This window comes from Varanus komodoensis, unplaced genomic scaffold (assembly GCF_004798865.1).
Source record: "Varanus komodoensis strain SLA01 unplaced genomic scaffold, ASM479886v1 scaffold1, whole genome shotgun sequence".
In the NCBI taxonomy this organism is placed as follows: Eukaryota; Metazoa; Chordata; class Lepidosauria; order Squamata; family Varanidae; genus Varanus; species Varanus komodoensis.
Window position 1 is genome coordinate 88,794,115 of NW_025335268.1, and position 13,077 is coordinate 88,807,191.

The 13,077-nt window shown below is 42.9% G+C and overlaps 1 protein-coding gene across 1 annotated transcript in view; it reads left to right on the forward strand.

The window, feature by feature from the left end:
* Positions 1-13,077, forward strand: part of EPHB1 (EPH receptor B1) — a 470,470-nt gene that overhangs the window by 378,601 nt on the left and 78,792 nt on the right. Inside the window, exon 4 of the mRNA XM_044434348.1 lies at positions 1,526-1,681. Within this exon, the coding sequence (XP_044290283.1) occupies positions 1,526-1,681 (156 nt within the window). The remainder of the gene's footprint in view (positions 1-1,525; positions 1,682-13,077) is intronic.

The following is a 13,077-nucleotide window of genomic DNA, read 5'->3' on the forward strand; positions in this document are numbered from 1 at the left end:
TGTCAGGAAAGGTGCACAATGTGCCTTACCTTGAGGACTACCTGGGCAATAAATAAATATAAAAAGAGGGGATCCTGATGCAGTGGGGTTGTAAATCCCAGCAGCCTCCTTTTGTGAGCAAAGACAACTCATACCTTTGGATTATCTTGACAGCTCATCTTTTGACAGCTGCCAAACTAAACTGAAATGGAGTGGGGGAAAGGCAGTTTGGACTGACTTTGGATCAATGTCCAGGGTTGATACCTGCTCTGTAGCAGGTGCCTCCCTGACACTGCCTAACTCAGGCTCCCAGTTTCCCCACTCATGCAGCTATACTCAAATGCAGTTGTGTAAGTGCAACTAATTAAAAAGAACCCTTTACAAATAACACGCAGACAGACAGATATTGCTACCCACAGATAGCCTCTCCAAAGGGCCAGCTGGACAATTTGAGGGGGCTGTCAGTAGCTGTCAAAATAGGGATAATGAAAGGCAGCTGGGAAGAAAACAAAACGCCAAGACACTGTGGCTAAGGCAGATTGTACTTGAATGACATGACAACCAGCCATGGCCCAGTGCCCATGCTGAGTTGCCATGTCGTGTGAAAGAATCATTGTGAAAGCTGGCATCTTGAATGGTAATTCTAGTATGACATCAGAATGTGAATTGTGAACATTCTCCAGGATTCTTCCAACTATTGCTTAACTGCTCAGCCCCCTTTTGAGGCTAGGTATTACCCAAAAGTTTTGTTGACCCTGGATGTGGTTTGAGGAATGCTAGTGTGATGTTTATGCAGAAGTTATACTGAAGCAAAGATTTACAGGTGGTCCCATTAACCTGATCAGATAACTTTTTTATTAGAAGTATTAGAAAGTTGGAAGAATTCTCAAAGGGAGATAGCTCCCAAATGTTTACTCAGAAGCCATTGCACCAAGACACGAAAGAAAGGCAGAGTCGCTCCTAGTTGACTTATGGGTGGCTGCATGCATGGGGCTTTCTGTTAATTCCTCCCCAAGTGTCCAGGAGGCACTGCTGCTTTAGTGATAACTATGCATTCAGTCTATATAATAGCTAAACACAGGGGGTTGCAAGCATTAATTTGCCACTCCAGCACAGGTAGTTTGCTGAGAGCTGCTCACCTGGGGCCATCGCAGCTTACCAGAAGTAAACAAGCTGGTGTTGAATTGCAGCAGGGCTGTACTAACTTGTACAGGCATCTTACACTGCCAGAACAATGTGAGGTAGGTAATCTGTGAATTTAAGGGAACCCCATAAAATCTGAAAATAATTCACATTCACTCCAGTTATGAAGCGAATCCATTAATGAACTTTGCCTTTTGTGTTCTCTAGCTTTCCAGAACTCAGTTTTGTTTCCTGACCTATGTTGTCTGTAGAAGGATGTTAAGTGCTACTCTGTTATGGACTATGGGGTTGTAATTTTTTTTAAAGTACTCTCTTGGTTAAAAAGATAAAAAAAGATAAAAATGCCTCATTTGATAAAGCAAACCAGACATCTTTCCTTTCCTTCTCTCCCATGTTATTCCAGCTTGTCCAGCAGGGATGTTCAAGGCAAACCAGGGTGCTGGGGTCTGCACACAGTGCCCATCCAACAGCCGCTCCACATCAGAAGCCGCTCCCATCTGCACTTGTCGCAACGGGTACCACCGTGCTGACTTTGATCCATCAGAGGCCGCTTGCACCAGTAAGTAATGCCATTTGCTGCTGCGAATACATAGTTCTCAAAACTCATCTTGCGAGTCTGTTCTCTGTCCATTTCCTCAGCTAAGCGGGTAGTTGCCGTATTGCATTTCTGTGAATGAATGCTGCTGTCGTGCAATGGGGGACAAATAAGCAAAACTAAAATAAAATAAAATAAATAAAAAAGTATCCATTTATGAGCACAAATGAAATGAAAGAAAAAGTGGGAAGGGGCAGGCAGCCCCTCTGTAGTGCCACTGGCTGGTTTCTATTCCAAAGAAGATGTTTTTTGTTCCTTATGACTTCCACTGCATCTTGCCTACATAGGGGGGCCATAATAGCGCACTGCTTTCCACAGTTACGCTTTTGTAGGTAACTATGCATATATGGTTATGAGATGTCTAATGTGTGTCTGGAAGAAGAGATTAATTTCCATATTCTGCCTCATCACTGGTAGCGGGAAGTGTAGTAGTAAATAAATCTGTTTTTATTGCCTCTTGTTATATTGCTGATTTACAGTATGTCTCACCAGAGGAGTACTGTATAAAAAAGTCAATTTGTTGATTTTTATTTCTTCTCGTTAAGGCTTAATTTTAAAATGTTCTAATTTGAGGTGCCAGCTGTTCAATTTCCAAGTTGTTACATGTCATAGGAATAAATAAATTGAGTATTGTGTATCTGTGGGTGCTGCTGTTCTCAGTTGTAATAGAAAGATGTCTTTGCCTTTTCAGCTAGGTAGAGCTTTTCAGTTGTGCCTTAATGAAGTCCCTATAGTTGGCACTATGCACATAATTTTAATTTAACTTCCATACATTACACAAGCTGGTTACCAAAAAGCAATAGCACTGTTTTAATAGGGACTGTATTGTGTGGGTCTGATGTGAGATTGAAGGGTTCACACACACTATCAATCCTCCAGGGTCTGGTCCAGACAAGGCACCTCAGTCCAGATTCAAGGAAGAAATGAAACCACTTGTGTCAATGCTGATATCCAGTTTAATGACCACAGTGATAAAATAGGGATGCAGAATATAAACAAGCAAAAGAAAGTTTATACTCCCTTTATCTGTGGCTGAACTTGTTCTCTGAAATGACTAGAGAATCCTTCATGGACCTCCCAAGTTGCTTGGGTGAATGACATGTCAGTTGCTGTTCCCCAGTTGAAAACAAAAGGCCATGCCTTTTCCCATGGGCTTTATAAAGTGCTTCTCTCCCAGTATTTTAGTCTGGAACTGTGCACAGACTGTCTAACCCCCCTTCCTGGGAGATGTGGCACAGCTTCTTCAGTAAGGCAAACAGTTTCCATCTCTTACCAAAAGCAGCCCTTATCTACACAATGATTGGGCAAGGAAGATTCAAGACTGTTGTCTCTGGCACTCTTCCTAACAAGCTGAAGGCCATGAGGCCTTGGCATGGCTTCAAGGAACTATCCTAGCTTTTGGTTACTGGAAAAGCACACCACTCTGCCTGTTGAAACTTAGTAAGTTCCTGACCATTCTTTTGGTAGCACCTGTCAAATGCACCCACTTTGCTCTGATCTTGAGGATTATCAAGTGTATGTCCAGATAAAAGCCCCACTTTCACTTTCTTCTATGCATTTATTAAAGATGTGAAATGGGAGCCTCATTATGCTCTCTTGTCCCACTCCTCCCTTCCATACAAGAACTCTTTGCCTGCCCACCTGAGCGCAGGACTGGAACAGTTGTGTGAAGGTGAGAACAGGAGGCAACTAAAACTTCAAAAACCTTTGGAAAAGAGGTTGATCCCAGATGAAAAAGAAGCTGAACAGAGATACATAAAACCTTTCACAAAAGCAAATGAGCATAGGCAAGTTCACAGAAACAGGTTAAGTTCTTTTGACTTCAGATTCATTTCCTTAAGGTGAAATTCAGTGGCCAAAAGACACTATATGGTCATTGGAAAAGGCAGAGTCTCCGCAGTGTCCTTGGAAGCTGCTTGGGGTTGCACTGGGGGTTCTGTCTTTGGAGGGCCTTCCCTCTGCTTTCAGCTGGCACAGTTCTTTCCCTTCCAGCTGCAGCTCCAAAGATGGAACAACCACTTCTGCCAACCTGCAGTAGTCTTTGTTTGTGCTGCTGCAGGTGACAAAAAATAAAGTTGCTGGTTGTGCAAGCTTCATTCTGCAAATATTCACAAGCTTCCCCTTGGCTCAGCTTGCTTCCTAGAACTGGGCTAAGCATAACAGGAAGTGTGCAAATGCTAGAGAAGTGGATTCCAGTAGGTTTTGTGTCAACCCTAGTCTCATGCATAGCCTATTATTAGTAGCAACTTGGCTGTTTAGTCTAGTCCCTGGCTTGCTTCATGCATAACAACAAAATAACAACAGCACAATTGTTATATCATTTATTATTTCAATTTATATCCAGCTTTTCTACCTTTTGCACCCAGGGCAGCTCTATGCAGCAGGAATGACACAATACAATTAAAAGAAATAAATAACTAGCTTTTAAAAAGTAAATACAGATTAAAAAGGAGCCATTAAAGCAAGCTGCAAATTAGAAAGACATGTCACCTTGATACATTTTGAATGTATAGCAAGGCTTCTTCCAATAATCTTAATGGCTGATCTTTGGTATCAGCAGAGGAAGGTAGTCTTCTGCATATTTGGGTCCTAAGTTGTTTGAGGCTTTGTATGACAATAACATACAATAACATAAGGCTGACCATGGCTCATAGGCAGCTAGTGCAATTCTTTTAGGACAAGCTGTATATGAGCATAGCTGAGTGTCCTAGTGAACTTCCAGCTATTGCTTTTATGGAGAGCACAGACTCAAGGTTTGTGCCAGGCCAGCTCATGCCCACACATTTATTCTTTGGGCCTACATGTTTCCCACTGCCATCCCCTTCGTGCATGAACAGAGAATATTTTGATGAACTGAACCTGTTAATCATTTACAGTTTACATTTACATTTTCAAAATTCCAGGTCTTCAGTATGCTGAACAGTCACACCTTACTGTTCCTCTCAAATGTATACATATGAGAGTTTGGGTGTGCTGGGCTGCGGTTACTCCATGAGGCACTGTGTGACCAGAAGTCTTGTAGCTTCCTCTGTCTCAGTGCTGGGGCTTTGTACTGAAAACAGATCCCAGGGCTGGCCTCTTAGCTTGCATTCAAGGCCATGATTCCACCTGGTTTAAATATCCTATAATGCTCCTCAGAAGGCCTTCAGTATTTCTGACAGATGGCTGCCCTTTCCTTGGCCAATTTTTAGCATAGTGCTGACATATGCTGGGCAACATTCCACCAGTAAATCAGTGGGAAATTGGGGGTGAGGATGATGACAGTGTGCTGTAAAATCCCTCTGCTAAGATCAGTTGTATGCATAACTCTTCTTCTGAAGTTCCAGGCATGACTGCGGCAAACAAGCTGAGCAGAGTCAGAAACTCTACTATAAATCACTTTCCTTTGCCCCAGGACTATAATCCAAATAGTGCCATTTGCTCTAAGCTGCACTGATATGCACTTGTTCCTGATTTCATAGAGAGAAGGATAATGTGTAAGCTCTTCCCCCCTGCCCACCCACCCCAGCAAATTGCCAGGGAGCAGCCCAATTCTGTGAAAACACCTTCCTCAACTTGGCCCTTTTCACGTAAATTGGACTGCAACACCTAGAATGCCCCAGCCAGAGTATAGTCCAATGCATCTTGAGAGAAACAGTTTGGGTTTCTTTGCTGTTGAAACCAAGAAATGGGCAAATGCCCTGGGAACTGGCAGGCTGAAGTGCTGGACTAATGGCTGGCTATCTTGTTCAGATAGCTGCTGGTGGAAAATATCCCATTCTGAGACTTTGAGAATTGCTTCCAGTTAGGGTAGGCAGCACTGGGCTAGATGGAAAAATGAGCTGATCTAGGAAGAGACAGTGACCTGTGCTCCTTGGCAGGACAAAGACATGGGATCTGCAACAACTTATTGCAATGTGGATACCCCATTCCATCTTCCCACCCCATCCCCACCAACAGACACAGCCTTTTGTGGCTGCCAAGTATGCTCGGTTCTTATTGGGGTGTGGGTGTTCTCTTAAGGTTCTTTTCCTCCCCTAACAGTTTTAGTATTTTTGCAAACCTTGGGGTTCTGGCTGAGCATGATACCTCTGTCTTATTTTTCTATGCCCCTGTGCTGGTGACAGTCGAGTCTGCTTTCACCACCTGAGTTTACTATAAAATTATTGGTTGGTGGCCACTGTGCAAAGAAAAGACCTGGCCACCTTCCCCAACAGCAAAACCTTGATTAGAGAGGGACAACTTGTGGTCCTCCAGTGTTAGCCTACAACTCCCATTGGCCTTAGCCAGCATAGGCAGCAGAGAAGAACGATGGGAGGCGAAAATATTTCGAGGGCCACAAGTTACCCATCCTAAATGAAGGGAAGGCACATCAGCTCTGGGAGCTTTGTATCAGCCAGTGAAAATGGCCTGGTTCCTGCTGCCACTTGACTTTGCGGACCTGGATAATTATGTGCCGTGGTGGGAATGGTCCTATTCACAATGTGCTCCTCTGACTTGTAGCCCTGGTGCTGTAGGGGCACAATGCCAGTGCTTGCTCTATAGGGCTCTCAGTCTGAGCCCGGCTGCACCTGACAATAGTAGGAAGAGAGTCCCTGTCTCCCCTGGATAGATGACACACTATTTGAATCCTTTTTATTAGGTGGGAAATCAGAGTTTATTGACCAGTATCAGAAACACAATATATCTAGCCTTTGGATTTTATATTCAGAGTTATTGTCAAGGAAGGCAGTAGAAAGATAATGTCTGTTGCTCAGCTGTCTGCCACTAACCCCTCAAATAAGTTGATAAAGGGCTTTGCCTTTTGATTGATGGCATCATTTTAAAATAAGCCTGTCTCAGATCAAATCTCTGAAACGAGGCAAGAGGCTAGTGCTATATTCAGTCAAGCCTTTGAGGTGCAGGCTGTGGTGTTCCAACAAGGAGTGGCTCAGCACCACTTGCCTCCTCCTGGTCATTGGATAATCTGTTTATGATGTCACAAATGGTCAGAAATGCCACAGGCTGGCAAGCAATGAGACCTGAATATATTATGTTAGATTATATCAGGTTAGGTAAAGCATTTATTCATACAAGGCCAGATGTTTACCATACATTTTTCAATTATATAAATTGAAAAAATAAATTGGATGATGATGATGATTTCACTTCTATACCACCCATAGCCAAAGCTCTATGGGTGGTTTACCATAAAGAATAAAAAAACAAAAAACACAATAGATAAAAACATTAAAAAGAATTAAAAATTAAAGCAGCATAAAATAACATTAAAATACAATAAAATGACCCAGCTGAGAATAAAAGAAAGGCACCTGGCTAATCATATCAGGCCCCGGAATTTCCAGAGAGGTCTTTAAAGGTCTCTGCAAAGAGGGCCCTCTTAACCTGGTGCCAGAAAGATGGCAAATTTGGTGCCAGGTGTGCCATAGCAGGGAAGTTGGTCCAGTGGGAAGACAAAATATACATATTTTCCAGGGCAGGAGGGTTACAATTGTGAGAGAAAATGGCGGAGAATTTCAACTTCCTTTGAGTCCTTTAACCAAAAAATACTCTGTCTGTGTTTCAAGTGGCCACAAAACTACAGCTACTCCAGAACTACCATTCACTGGAGTTGCAGCACTTTGTAGGCCGATACAGTGAAAATGTTGCCCTCTGCCTCTCCTTGAGATCGGCGGCAGAGGCCCTTCTCCGGGAGCCCTCCGTGAAGGACATTAGGAGGGTGAGTACCTGGAGGAGGGGTTTCTCTGCGGTGGTGCCCAATCTATGGAATGCGCTCCCCAGAGAGGTCCTCCTGGCGCCGTCGTTATTTGTTTTTCGGCACCAGGCCAAGACCTTTTTATTTAAATGTCATTTTAATTGTTAATATTATGTATTGATTTTATATCTTTGGCCAGGACGTCTCCCATTATATTGTTTTATATGGTTGTGTATTTATTTATTGTTGTGAGCTGCCCTGAGGCTTCGGCGAATGGGGCAGCATAGAAGCTTGCTAAATAAATAAATATGTTGGGGCCATGGCCTCTCAAGAATGGACGAATTTCCCCTCCCCTATGAACACGGTCAAGAATGCCCCCCTTGGATCTTCATAAAGTGTGATTTGGGTTTAACCACCATGAAATCTTTGCTGAGACAATTCAGTAAAATACACAGCAAAGATAAAAGCAACAGAAAACCTCCAAAGAGAATAACATTTCTATAATTTGCCTCCATTGGAACTTGTATGGCTTCACCATTATCATAAAAAACCCTCTGAAAATGCTATTTCAATCTGTATTTTAATAACTGCTGCCCTAAGGATTTTAATACTATTTGATTTAAGAGTTTTATATATTCATAATTTTAGGAAAGGTGATTTTTGCATAAAGCGATGATGATAAGGTTTTAATTTCTATTCGTACAAAAACCTTTAAAATCCTGAAAGATGGTTTAGAAATCTGTTAATAAATTAAATTAAAATAAATTAAAATGCCTTGATATTTAAAAATATTTTTTCCTGGCATCTAAAAAAAGTAGGATTGACACCAAAGGAAACTCTGTGGAGGGCATTCCATTGTTGAATCTCTGAAATTGAGTTCAGAAGTGGATGGATAACTAGTATTGCCATTTAGGACCTTGTATAATAAGAGCAAGACAAAGCATGCCAGTCAAAATTCAGGCCATGCTATTTTATTATGCATTATATATATTAATGATGGGAAATGATTTGATTAAGATGTATAGGAATTGGTGAAGGAACAAGGAGATTGGTTGCCTTTGAAAAGAGCCTCCACACATCTTGCACTATTGGCTAAATGGATCTACCATTAATTGTGATATAACATTGAGATTCTGTGGATATCTGAGGGACATGTGTACGTGTGTGGGAGTGCATGGCCATGACACACATGTGGTAACAGTTTTAAGTACAACTTCACTTCAGTACATCACATTCAGTACATCACCTTTCCACTGTGTACACACAGCAAAACCTTTGCTGCTAGATGGCTCATGACAAATACTTAACCGTGGTGACAGGAAAAAATTAAATGAAATGGAATTTTTGTTAAAGGATAGCATTTTTCTAGCAATTTTAACAAAATGCTTTCATCTGCAGTAACCATGGCAACAGATCAGAGAACCTCTCTCAAAGTGCCTCTGAATGTAATTATGAAGAAAAGGGGAGAGAGAGAAGGGAAGTGGGGAGTTTGGAATGGGGAGAGAAGCTGAAAAACCCTCAAGGGCTTGTGCAGAGGTAGGTTGTGACAGATTCAGCTGAACTGCCTTAGATTCATTTTCTTCCATGTGAGGTGCTGAAATGCTTGCCTCTTAATTATATTCCCAGGTCGCAGCAGGCTGACCAGCATATGTCTCTGCTACCATCTTGGTTGCACAGTGCTGTCCAAAGAGGACTGCCATAAATGGGGAGGAGATTGCCACATGGTAGTCCCCAAAGCTATGTTGTTGACTCTGACCTTTGTTGTAGAAAGAACACTTTGCCAATAAAGTTCTCACATCCATCCCACCTAGATTTCATGTAGAGAGAAGAATTTTTTGGCTGTGGCTGAGACATCTGCTTGTCCTATTTTGATGGAAAAAATCTAGTTTCTTCAGCCTGAGGATGTGGTCAAATCTTTTGAAAATACAACACAACCAATTGCTCATTAGATCCATGCCCATGCTGCCTTATTAATGCTGGCAGAGGGAAACTGGCTATTGAAGATCATAAATGCTTCCCTGGAAGAGGGGTTTGTTTTGTATTATTAATGGAAGCAATGATGAGACCATTACTTAGGAAGGTCAAGTCATTTTCTTTTCTTATCTTGGATAATTATCAGCTAGGCTCCAATTTACCATTTCTGCATAAAGTGTTAGAGGTCAAAGAATGGAGGAAACAAATTTTTTTAGATCCTTTCCGATCTAACTTTAGGGATTGTTCTGGGACTGCTTTGGCCTAGGCCAGTGATTGCGAACCGTTTAGATACCGAGTGCCCAAACACTTATTTTTTGCAAAGTGCCAACACTGCAATAAAACCTAAATTTGCTGACCACCAGTACAAGGGGCAATGTTCCACTGACCACCAGCTTTTGGCTGGCCCTGAAAACGGCATCTGAGTGTATTTCCTGCCTGAGTGTATTTCCTACCTTTCCTATCTTTTGCTAAAATCACAGCCAGTCCAAGCAAATCCCTGGCAGCTCACTGACCGGCTATGCGAAAGCTCGGCAAATCACGGTTAATGAGTGATGTCATTGCCTGGTGCCCTTAATCTTTCCGAATAGGCGCATGGCTGCTGGGGCTATTGCATGCCGACAGAGAGGGCTGTGTGCTCCTTCAGGCACATGTGCCATAGGTTCACCATCACTGGCCTAGGTTGTCTTGTGTGGATGATTTGGAAGGGAGGCCTGCATCCCTGTTGGTTATGCTGGACCTGTCACTGGCCTTCAGAACTCTCAGCCATGGTATCCTTCTGGGACATCTAGCTGGCACAAGGATCGGAGGCACTTTGTTGTGGTGGCTCCAGTCCTTTATGGCTGGACTTCTTCTCAGAAGTGGGTGCACAGGTACTACTCTTTGGACATTGGTTTGTAGCGCTCTTCAAGGCCTGGTGGGTTCTGCATACTATTTCATATGGAGCTGCTGGGAGAAGTCACCTGGTGTTTTGAGCTTGAGTTTCTTCCATTTTATGATGACACACAATTTTAATCTCTGCTTTTCAACTGGTGCCAAGGAGGCTGTGTAGATTCTTACAGTTCATTGGGCAGTAATGGATTGGATGTGTGCTAAGAAGCTGAGGTTTGATACATTCTATACAGAGGTATTGGTGATCAGTAGTCAGTTTGACCCAGGATTGGAAGTGTGGTCTCTGCTAGGTGAGACTTCACTCCCTCTGATCCTGCTGGACCCAGCACTGCCTCTGGTTGCCCAGGCGCCCACTGTGGCTAGGAGTGCCTTTGCCTAGTTTTATTTGATGCACCAGCTGCATCCCTTCCTCAGCAAGATGAATTTGGTCACAGTTTCACATGTCTTTGTTAGAACCAGACTGGATTACTGCAGTGCACTCTGTGTGGAGATTTCCTCGAAGAGTGTTCGGAAATTCCAGTTGGCAGAAGATCTGATAGACAAACAACTTACCAGTGCTCAAATTTCTAATTATATTATACCACATAGTTCTAACACTTTGGGACAACCATCTCTGTAGACTGCCTCCTCACACATGAATCTACCTGTCAATTATGATCAAATTTGGAGGCCTTACTCCATGAGCCACCTGTGAGAGTTGTGACTGGCCTGAATATGAGATAGTGCTCTGGCTATGGAAAACTTAACCATGAGCAGTCAGACTGGCCCCTTCTTTCATGCTTTTTAGGCAGCAGTCAAAATACTTCTACTTTACCAGGCTTTTAAAGTATTTTAAAGAATGTTGGAATTTTGAATGTTTATGGAGTTTAATATATCAAGGTTTTTATTGATACCTTGAAGCCTTTTCAAGGTATAAATGTGTTTCTATAAATAAATAAAGTTTGAGGATTGTGCTTTCTTGAAGGAACTAAATAGAATTGCCAGTTTGCTTTCAGATATATTTTACTGTCTGTCTGTCTGATTTATAAAATCACACCATCCACCTAATAGGTACTTAGGGCAATGTACAATAACAGCATTAAAAGCTTCACATAAAATCCAAGGAATGAGAAAACCATACTGGAGGTATCCTATACCTTCTTAAAGTAAGTGTAATACACAGCAAGTAAAGGAGTGGGGATATATTTAAAACAGATCAAGGAGCTTTGGAGAATGAAACAGGGTAGAAGATGGCTGGAAGGAAATGGTATAAAAGGGCCATGAGGGTCACCAGACATTCACAAGATCATATAATCATGTCTATGCTTCCACTGTGTCCTGAAATAAACATCCAGCTGATCTCTTCCAAAGGGTCCGGGGACTTGTTACTAGTGAATTCAGTGCGTGAGCCCTTAGCAGCTGACTGTGATGAGTTGGCCAAGCATTTAGAGAAGAGAATCACTCAATTCCATGCTGACTTGAATGCTATAATTGATGCAGCGTTTGCTGAGGAGTAGTTGAGTGCATTGTATGGTTCTGTACTATGGGATCAGATTCTGATTTTGCAGCCTGAGGAAGTAGACAAGATGCTGGCATCGGTGTGAAACATCACATGCTTTCCTAATCCTTGCCCATCATGGCTCCCTCTAGTTGATTGTAGGGAATTGATCAGCTGGATCAGAAGAGTGGTGCATGTACCATTATATGACGGCATGGTTCTGCCCACCATGAAGGAATGGTGGTATGGCTACTCCTTAAAATCCTCTGTCCCCCCAATTCAAAGATTTATGCTAGCTATCATCCACTCTTCAATACCTCCCTTTTGATAAAGTTCTTGAGAGCATTATGGTATTTCAGCTGCCGGTACTCTTTGATGAAACTGATCATCTTGATCAGTGCCAATGTGAATTCAGGCCTACTCTCAGGATGGAATCAGCCTTAGTTGCCATGATGGAGGACCACCTTCAGGAGTGTGTCCTGTTAATTCTTCTTGATCTTTCAGTGGCTTTTGATACCACTGAACACAGTATGCTCCAGGATCAGCTCCATGATTTGGGGGCACTGTTCAACTCCTATGTAGTTTCAAAGACTAACTCATCGTTAATTCTGCCAGACACCATTCTGCGTGCAATGCTGTTTAACATTTATATGAAGCTGAGGTGGCCCTACCATGAGACATAGATGTGGGTTGAGTGACATGACAACCAGCCATGTTTATTATCGTAGTTGGGTGATGTTTTACAAAAACAGCTTAGGTCACTGAGGATGGGTTGCTTTTCTGGACAATCACCCTAAGAACCCATGCCTTTGGGTTCCTACCTATCAGCTGTTCTTGTCATCAACTCAAAGTAGACTTCTCAAGCTAGGATGGCTGGGATCTTCTTTCCTCTTCTGAGGGGGAATGTGCCTCCAACACACACACAGAAATACATACTTCTTCATGTTTTCTTACCTGAAAATTAGTCAGCTGAGGTTTCACCTAGTATGAGCAATGACAAGTTTCAGTCCCCAACATTACACTGTTTGCTCTGCCTGCAAACATAGAAACAGAGCGAGTCAGAAGGGGTCTCCTGGGCCATCTAGTCTGACCTCCGGCACCAGCCGGCTCTGCTCACAACATGCCCACCATGTGGACGTCCAGCCTATCCTTGAACACCCGCACCAATGGGGCCTCAACGACCTCTTGTGGAAGCCCATTCCACACCCTCGGGGTCCTGACTGTCAGGAAGTGCTTCCTGGCATCCAAATGGAACCTTGGCTCCCTGAGCTTTGCTCCATTGGAGCGTGTCCTGCCTTCTTCTGCAGGGGAGAACAGCGCTCTACCCATCTCCATGTGACATCCCCT